Source organism: Gadus chalcogrammus, chromosome 5 (genome assembly GCF_026213295.1).
Source record: "Gadus chalcogrammus isolate NIFS_2021 chromosome 5, NIFS_Gcha_1.0, whole genome shotgun sequence".
In the NCBI taxonomy this organism is placed as follows: domain Eukaryota; kingdom Metazoa; phylum Chordata; class Actinopteri; order Gadiformes; family Gadidae; genus Gadus; species Gadus chalcogrammus.
Genome location: NC_079416.1, coordinates 3230493 through 3251208, shown reverse-complemented (window position 1 = coordinate 3251208; position 20716 = coordinate 3230493). Strand labels below are relative to the sequence as shown.

Below are 20716 nucleotides of genomic sequence, written 5' to 3'. Positions count from 1 at the left end.
GCCCAGGTCGAGTCCCATTTGTACAGAGAGATGGTGATGGAGACCAGTATGATCTTTTACTTTCTTATCTGAAGTGCTTATTATTTCTCAACCAAAAGTTAAATGTGATTGGGTTAGTGAAGTGCACCTACAACAAACAAGAGTTGCTGAACTGAACAGAAATATTGGTCTAGGGAGATACACCCAGCGAGATATAATGTCTGTGTGTGTGTGTGTGTGTGTGTGTGTGTGTGTGTGTGTGTGTGTGTGTGTGTGTGTGTGTGTGTGTGTGTGTGTGTGTGTGTGTGTGCGTGAGTGTGAGTGTGTGTGTGCGTGTTTATGCTTGTGAATCTGTGAGAGAGAAAGAGAAAGGCTTTTGGCGTGTTTACGGCCGCAAGCATGCATGCCAGCTAATGTGGAATCTTGAAAAACACATACAATTGAGTTGTGTGGTTGTTATTATGATGAAGGAGGGCAGGGATCATAAAGAACTTCCGCTGCCTGGAAGACAAATGACCTGCTTAGTCTCACAATTTAAAAGTGATGGACATGTTTAAAGGATTTTTCAATGACTCCTCCCGCTCAATGTTGCATTTCGGAAAGAGTGGCTGAAGTAGTCATAACTCATGCCTTTATCTGTTAGCAGGTGCCCTACATTGCTATAGTTAGCACATGGCAGATCAAACAAAGTATTGACACTGAAAATGCTTGTCTCTGTCGCTTTCACACATCAGTAGATGTGTTTCATGCATCTCTCTATTGAAGAGGGAGTGACTGTTGCTGTTAGGGTTAAAGGTCCCATGACATGCCACAAGGTGTGGTGTGATAAGCCGTTACAAGCCGTTTCGGAAATCTGCCCATTATGACATCACAGGTGGGCGTGTCTACCTTAGATGTGTGACGGATAGATGAGCAACGTTTGCTACAGTCCACTGGGTAGGCTGGTAGACTAATTCTGGTAAATGCACATCGTTATTTTCATCATCTTCTGTAACCAGACCGTTGTGTTTCATTATTTAACAAAACATTTAAATGGGATAACACAATTTGTTTAAAAGCCATCTGTTTCTTTATCCTAATGCTAAATAAAATGTGCATCAGCATGCACAGAATAACTCAATGGATAACCGTGTAGTGGTCTTGCAAACTAGGTCATGGAGTTTTACCAAGTTTAAAACGTGACACTATGCATGATATTTTCATTGATTATACTTTAGACACAATTTTTCTATTCATTTTCAAATCTGCTGGTGTTGGGCTGAGGATCTTCAGGCAGGAAAGCTAGCTTAGCAGATAAGCAAAACTTACACCAAGACCATTTTTGGCGAGGGGTGCTGACCTTAGAGAAAAGTATGTTACACCAAGACCATTTTTGGCGAGGGGTGCTGACCTTAGAGAAAAGTATGTACTTGACGCTCAGTGGAAGGTGGACAAAAAACAAAAACCAGTGTTGACAAATCGTTTGTGTCCATGTTGAGATTATGGACACAAACGAGGAGAATTGTAGAGGAATTGGTTTTAAGAGATGGAGAGAGAGTCGCCACAGTAATACAATGGAGTAGGCTCAGCGCCCCCTGATTTGTCTTCTTAGATATCAGTCATCCATTGTTTAGTTTATTGAGTTAGGTGTTGGTCTCTTTCTGAAGCACATCTCAAGCTGGTAGAGTAAAATGTCGAGAGGGAAGAGCAAGAACTTTCTTCAGCTATGATTTTAATGAGTCCAATATGTCAGGCTGTCTTATTAAACTGCAGAAGGCCATGCGCAGGCATCTGAAGATAAAGTATACAGGCAGGACAAACTGACGGAGATGAGAGGAAGTTAGTGGAAGCATAAAATTGAATAATACATAAAAAATGAGTTAGAGGTTGCATGGGATGTGCATGCTTCACAAGTATTTGTATACATCATGTATTTCAAATGAATTGGCTCTCGAACTTTCGCAGCACAAAAAAAAGTATACGTTATTTAGAAATGAGAACATGTGTATACGGTTTAAATATACACTGTGCACAATTATTAGGCAAGTGAGTATTTTGGCCATATCATAATTCTTATGCATATTTTCCAACATTAACCTTTATAAACTTGAGTGAATATTGGATTTAAGCATACCAGGTGATGTGTATTTGCCTAATGAGTGAGGGTATGGCCTAAGGAGATCAACACACTATATCATGGTGTGGATAATTATTAGACAGCTCCTCTTCCTCAGGCAAGAGGTTATAGGATAGGATAGGATAGTTATCCAAGGTTTATGTTGGTAACAGCCCAAGTTTAATGATGTACTATCTAGAAATTAGCATAGCAATTTCCAATAAATTACTTTTCTTAGTTATTATTCATAGCTACCCATTTAGAAAGGGTTTATTCGATTTACCACTATGGAATTACTTACCTGGTTACAACCTCCGCAGGAGCAGTTTTCCTCTAGTGTCATGGTACATCTTCTTAAATACTGGTTACGAAGCCGTTTGTTTCAATGGTATTACCAGGTTCTTACCATATAATTTATAATCGATACATTTCATTGTCCATGCAGTCAACACAAACTTGTACCATGTACGTTCTGCGACGTTACCAAGTAAAACACGACAATTTACCCAGTAAGTAAGCTGAAACTGTACTGTAAAAGGAAGCCTTGTTTGTTTCCATGGTATTACCAGGTTCTTACCATATAATTTGTAATACATTATTCCCTTTTCCATGCAATCAACACAAACTTGTACCATATATGTTCTGCAACGTCGTTCACCAGTAGTTAAGCACTTTAATTGTTGTTATAAAACCCCAGACCACTGTTGATGAAAGGCATATTAAAATTCAACAAAATCCAAGTCTTATCTTTCAAACAATGCATATCTCACAAACAGGCACTGAACACTGAAAAAATCGGACAAAAACGAGAGCCGTCCACATCAACTCAATTTAAATGTTACTGATGGTGTTTTGATAAAACACATGACAGTGTTATGGCAAGTGACCACAATGAAGACTGCTTCAACCTCTTCAGTTTGAATAAGTGGCAAATGCCATGCAGCAATCTGCCCATAGGAGCATCTTTGTGGTCATTCGCAAACCAATGAGTCCACTCAATGAATGAGAGATGGCTCTCTGTGAGGTATCCCTGCAGTCTCCAAATCTGGGATTTGTAGGCAGACCAAGGCCTGACCAGGTACCTCCAAATCTCCCCTTCCATACTGTAATAAAGAATCAGAAGACAAGAAAATAAACATGAGGACTGTCAATTAATGGACATTTCTAGAACTCAAAGATTATTTTCAGTTAAGAAAGGATGCTATGGAGTCAGAACAGTCTCATTATTAATGAATGCACAGAGAAGGATTCACAAATGTATTTTGTGATTTATATATAAATTACTCTCTTCTCACAAATACATTTCAATGCACACACAAATGGATATCGGCATGTATAAATGTAAAATAAATCCATAAACAAAAATAAGTTTCACAAACATATTTCTGATCCACACACAAATATGTCTTGTTTTAAATAAAGGTCATATAAATCCATAAATATATTAATTTAAAAAAGATTTGCAATTTTCATCAAAAATGTATTTGGATGTTGTTACATTTATGTACAAACTGTTAAACTTGAATGTACAAGACGCTTTTCATTTGTGAGCTAGTTTGCATTTGTGTGTGAAACTGTCTGCATTTATGTGTGGATTTTTGAGACTCTCCTGACGTCGCTAGATTCACAAATGCATTTTTTTCAACAAGGAACTCTCTGTAGCCAATCAGATGCCTCCCTCGTTTTCAGCCAATCACATGGCTGCAGTTCCGACCTCTGAGTCCAGCCTCCGAGCCTCCCGGTTCTCTGTCAAATGTCTACTCTATCGGAAAGAACATGGTTTTTTGAATGATCGTACATAACAATCTCTAGGTGGTGAAGAAGTAAATGCTGCGTCACGACACTTTTTCCATCTAATTTCGACTGGGTTTTGGGATTATCGGTGCCGTTAAAGTAGTAAACGGCACCGACGTAAAAACCCAGTCACAGCAGTCATGTGGTTGACTGAAAACGAGGGAGGCATCTGATTGGCTACAGAGACTTCCTTGTTGAAAAAAATGCATTTGTGAATCTAGCGACGTCAGGAGAGTCTCAAAAATCCACACATAAATGCAGACAGTTTCACACACAAATGCAAACAAGCTCACAAATTAAAAGCGTCTTGTAAATTCAAGATTAACAGTTTGTACATAAATGTAACAACATCCAAATACATTTTTGATGAAAATTGCAAATATTTTTTAAATTAATATGTTTATGGATTTATATTACCTTTATTTAAAACAAGACATATTTGTGTGTGGATCAGAAATATGTTTGTGAAACTTATTTTTGTTTATGGATTTATTTTACATTTATACATGCCGATATCCATTTGTGTGTGCATTGAAATGTATTTGTGAGAAGAGAGTAATTTATATATAAATCACAAAATACATTTGTGAATCCTTCTCTGTGCATTCATTAATAATGAGACTGTTCTGACTCCATAGGATGCTGGTCCTCTGGCCATTGTGTTTGGTCATATTAAAAAGAGAAAAAGGCATAGCCATAAATGCAGTTAATGGGACGGGAGGGGACAGGCTGTTAGCTCCGGTTAGCACTTTAGCATCGAGCTAGCGGAGCTTCTGTCATTCAAACAACCCGGACATGTTGTTTAAAACCTATAACACCTAACTTATTAAAATATCTGGATTTGATCGGGCTCTCTCCCATAAGTACAGTTAATAGGACGGGAAGAGACAGGCTCTGTTAGCCCCGGTTAGCGCGATGCTAAAGAGCATCTGCATCTGCCGCCTCAACAGGTGCAAGTTAGCCTCCGGTTTGATATTTGCCGGATATTCGGTGTACCACCCAAACGAATTCATCAACACAAGTGCAATACATTACGGGCTTAGGGCCGTTACATAGTCAACGCATCGCTACGCATACGCGTCCAGAAGGCTACGCATCGCTACGCTTAGGCCGCCATTACGCGACGACGCGTAGCAAAACGCGTCGTCCCAATTTTTGATACGCGACACGCCGATCCGTGCAATACTATGCCTTGTCGTACTGCAAACATTGTACATTATTTCAACTATAGGTTATACTTACAGAAGAAAATTTGAGAGGATGAGGGAATGTGATAAGAATGACATTCATATTAACATTGAAGAATATGCTGAAACGGTGATGAGCTACATTTCCAAGTCCACAGAGGATGTTACTGTGATGAAGACCTATATAGTACGGAACAACCAAAAACCCTGGATGACTGCTGAGGTATGTCAGCTGTTAAAGGCTCGGGATGCTGCGTACAGTGGAGGAGACAAGGCTCTGCTCAGCCAGATCAGCTCTCTCCAGAGGGATCAGAGCAGCCAAAAGACGCCATGCAGGGATAATCAAGGAGAACCTCTGTAGCACAGGAAACACCAGGCAAATGTGGCAGGGGGTTCAACAAATCACTCAGTACAAGACCAGGCAGAGGATTGAGGACAGTGATGTTTCTCTCCCTGACAGACTCAATGACCATTTTTGCCCGGTTTGAGGCACCAGGAGGGCCAACGAGAGGGGGGACTGGACTCTCCCCTCCATCCGGTCAGCCACCTGTGGTCATCAGCCCAGCTGACACCAGGAGAACCCTGGCCAAGATCAACCCTCGGAAAGCAGCCGGCCCGGACAACGTTCCGGGGAGGGCGCTCCAAGCCTGTGCTGATGAGCTGACAGATGTTCTAACAGACATTTTCAACATCTCTCTCTGTCAAGCCACTGTACCCAGATGCTTCAAAACATCCATCATCGTTCCAGTTGCAAAAAAGTCTGTTGTGTCCTGTCTGAATGACTACCGTCCTGTTGCATTGACCCCAATAGTGATTAAGTGTTTTGAACAGTTAATCAAACCACACATCACATCCAGCCTACCTGCATCACTGGATCCTCATCAGTATGCCTACCGTTCAAACCGTTCCACAGAGGATGCAATATCCACCACCCTGCATACAGTACTCACCCATCTAGAACAGAGAGACACCTATGCTAGAATACTGTATGTTGACTTCAGCTCTGCATTTAACACCATCTTGCCGCAGAGACTGATGGATAAACTTCTCCTCCTGGGCCTAAACCCCACCCTCTGTCACTGGATACTGGATTTCCTGTTGGAGCGACCACAGTCAGTTCGTGTTGGGAAAAAAATCTCCAAATCCATCACACTGAGTACAGGATCCCCCCAGGGATGTGTGCTCAGTCCTCTGCTGTACACGCTGCTGACCCATGACTGTGTGCCAAGGCACAAGAACAACATGATTGTTAAGTTTGCAGATGACACTACAGTCGTGGGTCTCATTCATGGGAATGAGGAATCCTATTACAGAGAGGAGGTCAATCTGTTTGAGAGATGGTGCAGAGACAACAACCTGGTGCTCAATGCGGAAAAGACCAAGGAAATGATCGTGGACTTCCGTAGATCAAAACCTAAGCACACACCCCTCTGCATCAGTAATCGTGAAGTGGAAAAGGTGGAGAACATCAAGTTCCTGGGAGTACAGATCTCTGACAACCTTTCCTGGTCCAAAAACACCACTGGGCTAGTGAAGCGAGCCCAACAGAGATTGTACTTCCTGAGGAAACTCCATCAGGCCTCACTACCTCCCAGTATCCTCACAACATTCTACAGGGGGCCGGTGGAGAGTGTGCTGACGTACGCCATCTCTACCTGGTTCTCCAGCTGCAGTGCGGCGGACAAAAAGGCCCTGCAAAGAGTGGTGAGATCAGCGGAAAAGGTCATTGGAGCCTCACTTCCCTCTGTCCAGGACATATTCCTAAGCCGCTGCAGGAATAGGGCCCAGAAAATAGTGAGAGACCCCTCTCACCCTCTGAACAACTTCTTCAAGCTCCTACCCTCCAAGAAGCGCTATCGCAGCTTAAGATGCTCCACCACCAGGCTGCGGAACAGCTTCCTGCCTCAAGCTGTCAGGATGCTCAATGCACCAGCGTCCTAAATCTTCCCACTGGACTTTATTTATTATTTATTTATTCATCATTGGGACGTTTGTTTGTAATGTATGTGATCTTGATCCCTGAGAAACGCCTTCTCGTTTTGTTGTTCGATCAACAAAATGACAATAAATTTGATTTGATTTGATTTGATTTTGATTTGATTCACGTCTCTTTTACTAATTACCTGTGCCAATTTTTGCGAACCCTTACAGGGGCAAAGTGCTATTTTGATGCGCGACATCAAACAGCTGATGCAGGATTATGAGCCATTTTATTTGTTTTATTTGTTTTAGTGTTAGCCTATTTGAATTAATTACGTAATATTTTGTGTTCACGTTCTGTGTGAAACATAAATTCAGTAGCCTCTTTGAGTGAATTAAATTTGAAAGCGTGAGTGAATGAAAAATGTGTGCGTGTATGGTGGGTTTCTGTATTTGATAAATAAACCCCTTTTTTTTTCGTAATAATGTTTTCTACCATATAATTTCTGTGGACATTATGCGCTATAGCTTTGGCTATAGGCCTATAATACACTTAAATAATTAATTCATCTGACAAGGCAGCGCTCGTTGTATAAATATTTTATATGGATATGAATGAATGAGTTTGACGTAAACCAAATTAGTTAACTTGTGTAATGTGATAACTAATAAATCAAAAGTCATGCTTCCAAGTGACCAATGTGTATACATTTATTGGTCAGTGCGCATACCCAATCGTAGCACATTGTACTGGTGGGGAAACACGCCAGCATCTGACAAAAAATAATCTGCCAGCTGCTCCCTGACAAGGGCCGGTTTTGGTGAGAGTCGGGAAGATATCGGATGACTCGCGAAAGGAGATCAACTTTGGCGCCGACATCCGAAAATACTGGAAATGCCTCTCCTCGTCCAGGCTTCATATTGGAAGCACCAGAGAAACAAATTCCCCATCCTGATCTCGTGTGGTATTTAAAGGGCGCATATACCACCATACTATCTCTGCGCTTCCTGCGTTGCCGCAGCCGATGTAAAAGGAGCAATAAAATGCACTCTTCTTCCGTAGCCATTTTGATCGGAATGTCACCCGGAATGTCACCCGCAAAAACACTAGTGACTCTGCTGCCACCCGTGGCGTGAGTGGTGTATTGCATGTCATGTAATGCCCTCAACGTTTGCGTATGCTGTGTAGACTATGAAAGGAAGCACGTCGCTCGCGTCGCTTACGCACGTTGCTCGCGTTGACTATGTAACGGCCCTTAGTATGTTGACGGCAGTTTAGGACACCGTATCGCGAAAAATCACAACCACATGTTGTCGCTATCGATGTCTGTGCAACAACGTCATCTACGTTCTGGCTGCTACCTGTTTTAGGGACCGTCAACAAATTACACTCACAGACTGGTGGCAGAGACGTTACCATGAAATTGTTTCAGGAAATAAATCATATAAAATAACATAAAAATCATTAGAAACACATTTAGTCATTCTGATAGTAGTAGTAGTTGCCAATGTTGGGCTGCTACTTACTAAAGGTAAGGCCGCGTTCACATCTAGCGTTTTTTTAAATCTGCCAGCGCTTGTTTTACATTATATTCCTATGGAGCAGAGCGTTTCTGGAAAAAGTCACGGCCGCTTTTTTAAACGCCTCTCCCAGCGTTTTTTTCTGCCATACGGAGCGTTGAAAAAAGTTTAACTTTCAGGAAGAAAGCGGCCAACGTCATGCGTCTTTTGGGCAACTGACCAATCACAAGCGGAACATTGACAATTCGTCACGAAGGAAAGTCTCAACTGTCAAAACAAGAAACAATGGCAGACAAATCACTCGGGAAAGTGCCAGTGGAGCGATTAATAGTTTTAATTACAGAACATGTCGAGATCTACAACATGTCTAATGGGCTCTAGCCTGGATACGTAGTAGGCGAGTAACGTCGGGTCTAGAATGGATTTTTTGCTAGGCGATAGAAAAAACGCTCTCGGCGCTTTTAGACGTCCCTAAAACAGGTAGCAGCCAGAACGTAGATGACGTTGTTGCACAGACATCGATAGCGACAACAAGTGTTTGTGATTTTTCGCGATACGGTGTCCTAAACTGTCCTCAACATACTAGGTCCGTAATGTATTGCACTTGTGTTGATGAATCCGTTTGGGTAGTAAACCGAATATCCGGTGAATATCAAACCGGAGGCTAACTTGCACCTGTTGAGGCGGCATGCTCCGGTAGAGCTGCTCTTTAGCATTGCGCTAACCGGGGCTCACAGAGCCTGTCTCTTCCCGTCCTATTAACTGTACTTATGGGAGAGAGCCCGATTAAATCCGGATATTTTAATAAGTTGGGTGTTATAGGTTTTCTGGAAAGCCGCCCATTTAGCCGAGTAACACGCTCTGGTGGAGTCAGCTCTGGCACCCTGGATGGTCCGTACGACCTCCTGGGAGAGGCCGAGACCCTCTAGGCGCTTGCGTTCTGCGGCCAGGCCCACAAGCGCTGGCCGATCTCTGGGTAATCTATGATTGCCTCCCCTGCCTGTGAGAGAGCGTCCCGCCCCCAAGGGAGTTCCTTCGACGGCCCGAGAGCAGACGCTGGAGGCAGGGAAACCACGGTGCACTCGTGCATTGGGGTGCTATGAGAATCATATGCAGCCGCTCCTCTTGGACTCAGTCCAAGACTTGGGGAATCAGGGGGACGGGTGGGAAAGCGTACTGGAGTGTGTTCGGCCAGAGTCTGTATGCGAACGCATCCACCCCGAGTGGGTGATTGTCCTTCGCGCTGAGAGAGAACCACAGCTCGCACTGTGTGTTCTCCCGCGTGGACGAATAGGTGGACCCCCGCCTTCCCAAACTCGCTCCATATCTGATTGATCAGATCGTGGTGCAGAGTCCAGTCTCTTGGTTGGGGACCCCCCCTCGACATTATGTCGGCCCCTCTGTTCAGGACACGGCTGACATCATGCCCAGCAGCCTCATGACAGAGAGGGCTGTCATGACGCTGCCCGGGAAACAGCGGCGGAGGAGAGACCACAGCGTCTCCATCCTCTGCTGTGAGAGCCGTGCTCTCATTACAGTTGAATCCAGTTCTACCCCCAAATACATTACACTCTGTGAGGGGAGGGGGGAGCTCTTCTTCCAATTTATGGCGAAGCCTAAATTCTACTTTTTTGTTTGAATAGCTGCTTCCTCCTTGGAGCGAGCCATCAAAAGCAGATCGTCCAAGTAGAACAGTACTCTCATTCCTGTTGCGGGAAGCACTGTGGGATCACTGTGACGTGGAAGTAGGCGTCCTTCAAATCTATTGAGGTGAACCAATCCCATCTTTTTGTCTGCCTGGCCTGGAGAGACGCGGGGCGGGAGATTTGATTTGTGCTTTGCACTATGATTGTCAAGATCTGTTTGATTCATGCTTTTCACGCAATTAGATGAAGAAACGTGGATTGTTTGCGCTGTCTCCTGCCCCGTTTCTTTGTTACGTTTGAGCCGCGTAACAAATGGGGGCTCGTTCCAAACTCGATGATTCTGCCGTGAAACAGGTGTTTGTGTTAACTGCGCCTTGGTTGCATTAGGCCGCGGGGTACGTTTGTCTGCGCAGGAATGTCGGACAATGAGAGATGGTAAGTTCAGCGATCTATTTGCGGGGCCATTAACTATTCCTTTCAGGCTTGCGTATTTTGTGGGACGTGTGGTTTATTATTTTTGAACAGTTTCTGTGGCTAGAGCATTTGTCTCGGGCGCACTCCGAGGCTTTGGTGGAATCGCCAGTTTTCTGGTTGTTTTGCGATACCTACGGGCTCAGTGCTTAATTCATCCCACCACGGGCCTGTTTGAAGATCCGCGTTTAGTTAATACAATTTGGTTAAAATTGGAATGGTCTTTGCTTATGTTATTGCTGGGCTTCTCTGTTTAGTTTTCATTGTTTGGTTGGGTGGGGTTTTGTCGGATTTCGTTCTGCTGCAGAGTCTTGGCTGATTTTGATCAGCTGGTGTGACGCGTTAATCGCTAGAAGGATGACGTCACTTGTTGAAAAGTTTGTTGAAGGACCCTCCAGGGCTCTCTTTAATGCGTAGGATCGGTTAATACAGTTGGCTGCCCATTATAGAATCAAACTTCCTTCCACTCGACATAAAAGTTATGTCAAACTTTCGGTGAAGTTGGCGTTGCACCCGATGATGCACTATGATTGTCAAGATCTGTTTGATTCATGCTTTTCACACAATTAAATGAAGAAACGTGGATTGTTCGCACTGTCTCCTGCCCCGTTTCTTTGTTACGTTTGAGCCGCGTAACAGCCAGGGTGCATGCGTTTAGCCATTCTGAGTAATGCTCTGATGGAAACGAGCCACGCTTGAGCCCCTGCCGCCGCTGCGAGGGGAGCAGTCCTCCTCGCAGCCCATGGGGAGCTCTGCCCGAAAGGGCTGGGTGTGTGTGTCATTAGCAGAGGCATGCCCTGCCTGCTCCGCTTGTGACAAGAGTGTAGCTTCCTCTCTCCTGAGCGTTGGGACGCGAGGAGGAATAACACTGTGACTTGGCAGCAGATTGCTGACATTGTGAACGAGCTGCGTGTCATTCGTAGACAGAGAGCTGGTTTTAGCGGCCGTCTCACCACATGTCATGCCAGGCATGACGTGGTGAGGGGAAAGTGATGTAGGGCTGGCTCGATTGATAATACAAGGTTTATTGGCGGCCTGCCTATATGTGGGGGGGATGCGTGTGAAACAGTTATGGCCGGGCCGGTAGGCTCCGGCGTTAACTGTGTGGGGAGAAAACAGCCGTCTTTAGTGAGAGGTGTTTCTCACTGTCACAAGCTTCTCCCTCGCCCCGTAATAGCCGGCGCTTGTGGGGCGGGACATCGCCCCATGAACCCGATGCCCGAGGCCTTTGCTGGCCGCTCGCCGCAGCCTGTGATGGAGGCGGGCGTGGCTGGTAAGCCTGGGGGCCAGGAGGAGGCGCTGACGGCGGCGCCGCAACAGTGGCTGCCGGGGGCCTATGGCGGCGACGGGAGCTTGGAGCGGAGCGCTGCTGCCCAGGTGGAGGCAGATGGCGGGAGACGTGTCTCCGGAATTCCTCTGCCTCCTCGGAAGCGGCCTGCATGTCATCCACCATAGATGACAGACGGGGCCGGAACAGCACGTCCGCGCTGATGGGGCACTCCAGTAACTGTCGCCTCATCGGCTCAGGGATGCCCGGGGTCTGCTGCAGCCACAGGTTCCTCTGTATGAGGTGCTGCCATGCCGCCGTCCGGGCCGCTGCCACCGCGCCGGTGGAGCAGAGGCAGAGGATGACACCGGCGGTTTTCACCACGTCGACTGCCTGTTCGGCCAGACGATGAGGGTCAGCCGCCATGGTGGAGATGCTATGCGCCAGCAGGGCGATGTTTTTCATAACAGCCTCTTGCTGCATCATACACGATGCCCTCTGTCTGTAAGCTTGGCCGTCAGCTGGTCTTTGGGAGTGGGGCAGCGGTCGCTGAGCCCCGGCTTCACTCCAAAGACAGCACACAGAGCGGGATCCAGCGGCGGTACCGCCCTGTAAACCCGGTCTGTCAGACCCTCCGTCTTCGTGACCTGGATAAATGTTTTCACCGGGGCCCCGAGCCTCCCGGGCTCCGCCGCAGCCCCACTGAAGTACGGGCTGATGGCGGGAAACAACGGCCGGATCGGGTCGAGACGGGTAGGGCATGTTGCGGCCTCGAGCCCCCAGATGCCACGTAGCTGGTCCGGGCGTTGGGGGGCGTGAGGCATGGGCACGGCTGCCCTGGCGATAATGCCCGGTAGCTCTGCCACCAAAGCTCCAACCACTGGAATTGAGGTGGCGGCAGAGACGGGCAATGCTGCCCCGGGCCTCTCCATTCGGAGAGGGGAAGCCGGGGGAGTCGCCCCCTCCTCGTCACGGTCGGAGTCGTCCGACTCCGAGCTCACAAGGAGAGAGAGGGCATCGTCGAGCGGGACAGTAAAGTCGTCGGCCCATTCAGCAATGGCGGCAGTGTCGGCACTGGGCTGTCTGTCGTCCACCAGCAGCGCAGCATAATACCGACGCAGGCCCACGCTGTTGGTGGGCGGGGATTACAAATTTTTCAGTGCTACGGCTCACGCCTAGGGATAACCCAATATTGATAGCCTTAAAAGGCGAAGCCTACACGACATAGAACAAACGGCTTCGTACCCAGTATAAGAAGATGTTCCATGACACTAGAGGAAAACTGCTCCTGCGGAGGTTGTTACCAGGTAAGTAATTCCATAGTGGTAAATCGAATAAACCCTTTCTAAATGGGTGTAGCTATGAATAATAACTAAGAAAAAGTAATTTATTGGAAAGTACTATGCTAATTTCTAGATAGTACATCATTAAACTTGGGCTGTTACCAACTTAAACCTTGGATAACTACAATTGTAACTTTAATTAATAGGTGTTTCTAAGAATTGGTCGCCTCATTTTCTAGGAAGTACACAATATCGGAGTTATTACCAACCTACAGGGCTCTACACTAACTTTTTTTTTCAGGAGCACTCGTGCCCCTAAGTTAAAAAATTTAGGAGCACAGGGAAAAAAAATGGGGGCACAATAGGTTTTTGTTAAGAACATTTATTAGCGTGCAGAAATTGTACCAGGGTTATTGGGATGGGTGCGATTTATATAGGGGCAGCGAGAATGCCTAGTGGACTCGATGTGTTTCACCACAGCATCGCGTTTCAGATTAGGGTTCCCCGTTATAAACAGAGAGGAGCTTGCCATTGCCAATGGGGCTTCCTTACAAAATGTACAGAACATTTTCATGTTCTTAGCATCATAAACTAGCCACCCGAAATCCTTCAACCAGTCGGGGGTTGAATTTGGAGACTTTATAGACTACAGTAACAGCATTAACTTTCTCCACGCAGTCTATTCATAATATTGTAATGACCACGGAAGAGGCAGTGAATGAAGTATTGATTAGACAGCTATTTAGATACCTAATAAACCGTGGAACACACAAGACTGGTAACCTTAGCAACGTAGGTAAACAAACCCCGCTATACTGTGGGGAAAAACGGTCTGTCTAGCTACTGGACCAGATAAAATGAGACGGAGAGGTAATAAAGTCTATCGGCACGAGGACCTTGGATTTATTAAGTAAAGTGGCAACGGTTATACAGAGTCATAAAGCGTGAGAAATCGAATATGTCTAAGTCCCTAATCAGCGCTGATGGTTTGTCCGGAGCTTCGCCTCCGTGGAAGGTCTGCTTCAGAAGAAGTGGGTGCAGAGTCCCTGTGTGGTACAGTTTTTATGCTGTATCCTCCTCTCGATGAGGTGTGTGCGTTTGAGGTGTGTGTGGTTCTGTGTGTTTTGCTTAGTCTTCGCTCCCAGGCCCTGAGAGAGCTTCGTAACGGGGGAGAGTTCCTCGTGTCTCCGGTGTGATAAATTAAAACGGGGAGTGCCCCCCTGAAATGTCTCGTGTGTGATAATTTAATGTGGCTCTCAGGCCCCTGGTGTGGGCAGAGGTATCTCTTGGTTCCTCCTAACGGGGAAGAGCTCTCAAAATGTCTCCTATGTGATAAATTAATGTGGCTCTCCCGTTCTGGAGATGATACTGGTGCATTGTCTGAGTGTCCACCATCTGCCTGCCTGGGAGATGGGGCCTTCAGCTCCGGCCTTGACCTGACTATATATTATCATGTTTGTGTTCGTTGGGTTAGAGCAAGAGTTGACTATATTGTAATGTGTCCATGTGATGTGCTCATCAGGCTAGGGTAGGAGTTAGCTATATTTATAATGTACATGTGATGTACTCAGCAGGTTATTTTTCCCAACAATACCCTCCCGTAGCGCCTCCCGCGCTACGGCCACCCGGAGGCGCACAGAGCTTTTGGCTGTGAAATTATGTATACAATACAGTGTTAATTTTGTCAGCTATTTTAGATTTAGTCTTAGTCTTAGTCTTTTGACGAAAATGCTTAGTATATTTAGTCACATTTTAGTCATTGTTTTCCTTTGTAGTTTTAGTCTAGTTTTAGTCGACGAAAATTCCTTACATTTTAGTCAACTTTTAGTCATTACTTTTAGTCCAAATGTTTTCTCTTTTTAAACTAGTTAAATTAGGCTAACCCTATATAGGCTATATGGACACCTGCTAAGTTGTTCCACTCAAATAGAGTACTAAAGTGAAAACGTTACGTTGTCCTGGCAACCGGATTTTCAGTTCTAAACAACCGAACGAGAGATGGTGTTCTCCATTGCTTCCATGTGTTGTTTCTTTCAAAATTAAAATAAATCAATTTCAAGAGGTGAAAATCACTACCAATCGAAAAATGTCGAGGCGTTCATGTATTCTCCTGGGGTATTAAAAGGAAAAGTTTGTCAACGTTAGTTTAGTTTAGTTTTTTTTTTTATATGAAGACAATCTATTCTCAATATTACTTACATCATTGGTAAAGCAAACTCACAAATCAATTCGCAAAAAGATTGTTCCTTTTCTATAAAAGGTTTGTGTGCCATAGGATTTCCCCTTGTTAATTTGGTTTGTGTAGAACCGAAAATCTGTTGCTCTCGAAACGTGACGTCACACTTTACTACTCTTGTCTGTTCAGCCTTCAAAACGATAGCTGGTAAATTGTGAAAAATGGATTAAACTGTAATCAGAAAACGCGGTTATATGCTATAAACCCGATAGTATCTTGGGTATAAAGGCTGGGACGAATTTCAAAGTCCACCTTATGTTGAAGTCAGAGTATAGACCGTGGCGATTCCCATTGAAACGAATGGCGCGGTGATTTTCTTCAAAACAAGAGCCGGTAAATTGTGAAAAATGAATTAAACTGTAATCAGACAACGCGGTTATATGCTATAGACCCTAGTATCTGTGGAATAAAAGCTGGGAAGAATTTCGAATCATGTACAATGCATAACGTTAGCTCATAGCTGAGTGGACCATACCTCCCGTTGCCAAGTCGTAGCTAAGGTCCGTCCTATTTACTGGAGGAGTGAACAGTTGCATAAGAACCTTACTGTCCGTCCACACCAGAAGCGAATTGAGCGACCAAATCGCCGGAAGTCATTCACTTTCTATGGGCAAGAGCGACCAGAGCGACCAAAGCGACCAACGCTACCAGCGGCCAAAGTTGAGCGACCAGAGCGTCAAAAAGAAGTTGAAAACTTTTTAACTTTATGCAAATGACTATTATTCGCTTCAGCGACCAAACACTGACAGCCAATCGGAATGTAGACGCTCTTCGCTTGCGTGGATCCCAGGGAACATCCGCAGGCACTTTGGTTCCTACCTACCTTTATTCACTCACTGAACAAAATGTTGGCTGAAGTATTAATCGCGGCTGTAACTGGGCACCCGGTGTTGTACGAACCCACCCTTTTTCAGTTCAGAGATCGAAACGCCATAGTGGTTTGGATATCAAGTGATGATAAGCGGGAGTATTTATAGGCTACATCTAGAACGTTCGTATTTAAGCGGGAATCATTATAATTTGCTCTACATGCCACCAATCTAACCAACCAATCGCGTGTAGCATGCTTTAAACAAAACCAAAAAAGTATTTGAAATCGTCACATAAACAAACTAATCGACAAGACGAGGGATAAATGACAAGGGATATATCTCTTGTCTTTTATCCCTCTATTCCCCACTATTCACGGAGCTTGAGGTGAATAATTTTTAATTAAATAGTCTAGATAGATAGATAGTCAAGTCTTTATTAATACCAAACGACACAAATCGTCGGGAATCCATTTAGGTGGTTCGTCCCACACAGGACAGTAGCCTACAATACCACACAGAACAAGTCTGACTGGATAATACACACAATACATCACATTAAAACTAGACACGCGTTGATAGATAGATAGACAGAAAGGCCTAGATAGATAGATAGATATGTTCCATTATTTGCCTTGCGGAGCCAACCAGTCCTGTGCACGTATGCAAATTAGCCATGTGTCCCAATGTCTATTTGTTTTGAATGCGACGAATGAGTGCAGATCATGATTTGCAGATCCAGATCAGTGAAACATATTTTAACTACTACAGCACGCAGGGTTTTTTGTTCTCGGTTGTAATTAGCCTACATTTTAGGATTTTTTTTATATTGGGGGGAATCACTGTCCTACTTGTTGTCGAAGCACTTTATCGAACAAGCAAAACCGTCTCGGCAATATGGCCAAGGTGTATGGGAGAGTTCACTATTTGATATGGCTGTCTGTAGGGCCTACTAAACGCATACGGTTCCTTTAAATGCGTCTGCATAATTTAATTGTACGTCATGAGCGACTTGAGCGACCAAAGCGAACAGAAAAATTCGCAGCGAAACTTTGTGAGCGACCAGAGCGTCTTTGACGCTTTGGTCGCTCCGGGAGTGTACTGATTGGAAAATATCGTGCATTTTGAATGTCCAAATAGCACACCAATAACATTTTCGTCCTGTCTCGTCTCGTCAACGAAAACAAAATGACATTTCGTCATCGTTTTTATTATCACAGATCTATTTTTAGCTCGTCAACGTCTCGTCTTAGTCACGGAAAAAAGGTCGTTGACGAACATTTTTCGTCATATTTTTCGTTAACGAAATTAACACTGATACAATACAATACAATTATATTATATACTATTCTATATAGAGCTCGGGGAGTCGCAAACGGCAACAATCACTTTCTCCTCCATTCTGCGGTTCACCCCGGACTGCACTGCAGGGAACGGTTGGCTGGTTGAAAACTGATTGGCTTTTACGTTACGCACGTCACTCAGTGCCCACGCTGTTGAACGCTGATTGGCTGTCATCACGCGAATGTCGCGGCAAAGTTTAAATATTTCAACTCGAGCAAAAGTGGGGTGCTGCAAATCCACCTGAAATCCACGTGAACGCGCTCGCCCGTGCCAGGCAAAAGTGTCGCGCTGCAAATGGAATCGTTGCTTTGTATGGAATCGTTTCGTCCCTTCGCGTTTGGTGTGAACGCACAGTATAGTGCGCTGTGGAGAAGTCACTCGCACGCGTGCTCCTGTTTGGTTTTTCTCGTTCGCACGCCGAAATATTCGCTCGCAAATGCGAGTGAAATGGGCGCACTGTAGAGTCCTGCCAACCTAAAACAGTTACAACTACATGGTACTTAGTTGAGTTGATGGGTAATTTTGGAGGTTTTACTTAGTACTTCAGCTGTTATTCCTCTGTATTTACCTTCTTATTACCAGTGGTAATTACACAGTAATACACTATAATTTCCCGGATAATACCTCTGTATTTACCTTCTTATTACCAATTGTAATTACCCAGTAATACACTATGATTTACCATGTATGTACCGGGTAAATACCTAGTAATTAAGGGACTGTAAAAGGAAGGGTTACCGCTAGTTTTTATTTTTTTGGAGGTTAAAATGTATGAATAATTAGGGGAGCGGCCTCTTGAGTGACAGCTAGCCACTGACCCTCATCTCACCTCGGAGGCTAGTTTTCAGGATTAGCATGTTATCTCCGTCATCTTGACCGCGTCTGCGTTCATTCCTATTGGTCATTCCGTCTGGCCGGATGCTACATCCATTTTATATACTATCTATGAACAGTGGCGATTTTAGCCTGAAATTTCTGGTGGGGCAAATTTATATGACGTCATATTACGTCACAAAAATAGAGGTAGCTGATTATTATAACGGTAGGCCTACGTATATAGACCAGTCAGGTATACTATGGGCTGCATTTTGAGTGCCAGCAGGGAGCAGACATCATATTTCAAATACATTTCACATGCTTTAGCGCTCAGTACGACACAAAGATGTATTTTTTTTATTATAGGCAAAGATGCCTATAATAATAATAATAATATTGCATTATATTTTAAACGCACTATTCGTTCCAAAGAATCTCAGAGCGCCAACATGGTACGCACTATAATATAGCATTAAAGTCAAACAATTAGACTGACACATAGCTTCAATAACTTTCATAATTTATTAAGCAAAAAAGACGATCTCCTTCAGCTAAAAAAAAAAGAAAAAAAAAAAGGTTTTGACTCACCAATGCCGATCACTTAAAAAGGAAGTTGGCTCGACGGTTCTTTGCTTGAGCAAACCTCTCGATTACTTTGTCGTTAAAATCCAGCTGTCCATTAATGAAGGTGTTTTCAATAGAAAGCATGGAGAGGGCGTTCAGTCTCTTCTGTCCCATCGTGTCCCTAGTGAAAGTCTTTATCCTTTTCAGCGTTGAAAAGTTCCTCTCAGACTCCGCAGACGTCATGGGGGTTGTGATGATGATGCTGAGTAGAGTGCAGGTTTCAGACAAGGCCTCTTGCAGGTTGTTGTCGTGAATGGTCTTGAACAGCAACAGTGCAGATTTCCCTGTGTGCAGCTCAGTGTGTCCGTAAAAAAGAGTCAGCTCAGTTTGCAGCTTCCCCTCGTTCATCAGAGCTGTGGGCCAGAGCTTGATAGCACAGGCGAGTTGGGCCTCCGGGAATGACTTAACAAACTTTGGGAACAGTGTGCAGTCCACCAGTTGTGGGGCAATAAGATGGTCACTCTGTGAGAACCGGTCCTCCACTTGCGCAATCATCGTATCACAGGCCTCCTTCATCACGGCAGGCGTATTTGTTTTCCTGCGCTTTGATGTGCCCGGCTCCTCACTGGCTTGGTTACCAATCTCATCTGCTTTCTCTCTGATTTCTTTCACGTGCACTTTGAAATTCTCCACTGCACGATTCACCCCAGATGCGTCAATCTCTCTTTTCTGTAGTATGCCATACAAAACATCCACTTCTGGCATAACTCTGGCAAAGAACTCCAGCAGCTGGAGAAACGTACGGTCCCGCAGGTGAATGGAGAGGCCGAATGCCTCGCTGATGGACACCTTGTCCCATCCTGGTTTAGTGCAAATGTTATCCAGCCACTCCAGTATATCTTCGCGAGTTTCCCATACCACATTCACGGTCCTGCTTTTAAAATTCCATCGGGTGCCGGGTGGCCGCGGGATCCGCCTGTCCGATGTCTCTGCCAGAGCAGCCGTTCTTTTCGTTGAGGTGGAGAAGAACGTGACAAATCCAGACAGATCAGCAAAGAACACCTTCAGCTCACTGATCCTGGATGCACATACTTGCTGCAGAGTTAGGTTCAGCTGGTGTGCGTAGCAATGTACAAATATTGCGTTTTTGTAGCTTTCCTTAATAAGTACTTGCACGCCGCCTACACTGCCACGCATAACCGCTGCCCCGTCATAGGTTTGGGCTATGAGCTTGTCAGTCAGTCCCAGTGGGTCGAGGACATGTTTCATAGCAATAGAAAGGCCAATGGCAGTTTTGTCCTTCACTTCAATGAACTCAAGAAACCGCTCTGTGACGCTGCTGTCCACCATGTGTCTCAGGACTATGACCATTTGCTATTTGCATGAGGCATCAGTGGTCTCATCCGCCTGGACAGCTCCAAACTGGGTGTCCCGCAATTGCTTGGCCACCTCACACCTGTAGACCTCAAAAATGCAATCGCAGGAGTTCATTCTGAATGGTGCTTGATAAGGGGTGCAACGGATCATCATTGATCCGTGATCCGTTCGGATCATCTATTTCGGTTCGGCACACGCATGATCCGCGGATTGATTTATGAAAAAAAAAAAATTTGCGCATGTTCAGTCCACACACAGCCGTAACCATTCCTGCTAGTTCCAGGGACAGAGCTACTTAACACGCTATGGGTAAAAGTCTGCAACTGTTCCCTTTTCAATAGGCAAACAGTCCTATGGCTCGTTGTGATTTATTGTCCTCAGCGTACAACATGAAGAACAGTGGGCAT

At 44.9% G+C, this 20716-nt stretch overlaps 1 protein-coding gene across 1 annotated transcript; it reads right to left on the bottom strand.

The window, feature by feature from the left end:
• Positions 1 to 2968: 2968 nt before the first annotated feature.
• Positions 2969 to 20555, bottom strand: LOC130383068 (zinc finger MYM-type protein 1-like). Its single transcript, XM_056591093.1, has 2 exons — positions 18957 to 20555; positions 2969 to 3177 (listed from the first exon to the last, which is right to left on the bottom strand). Exon 1 carries the CDS (start codon positions 20301 to 20303, stop codon positions 18966 to 18968), a length of 1338 nt encoding a protein of 445 aa, XP_056447068.1. The 5' UTR covers positions 20304 to 20555; the 3' UTR covers positions 2969 to 3177; positions 18957 to 18965.
• Between the last annotated feature and the right edge of the window lie 161 nt (positions 20556 to 20716).

Excerpts from the sequence above, each read along its gene's own strand:
- LOC130383068 (XM_056591093.1), bottom strand. The coding sequence starts at position 20,303 with ATGGTCATAGTCCTGAGACACATGGTGGACAGCAGCGTCACAGAGCGG.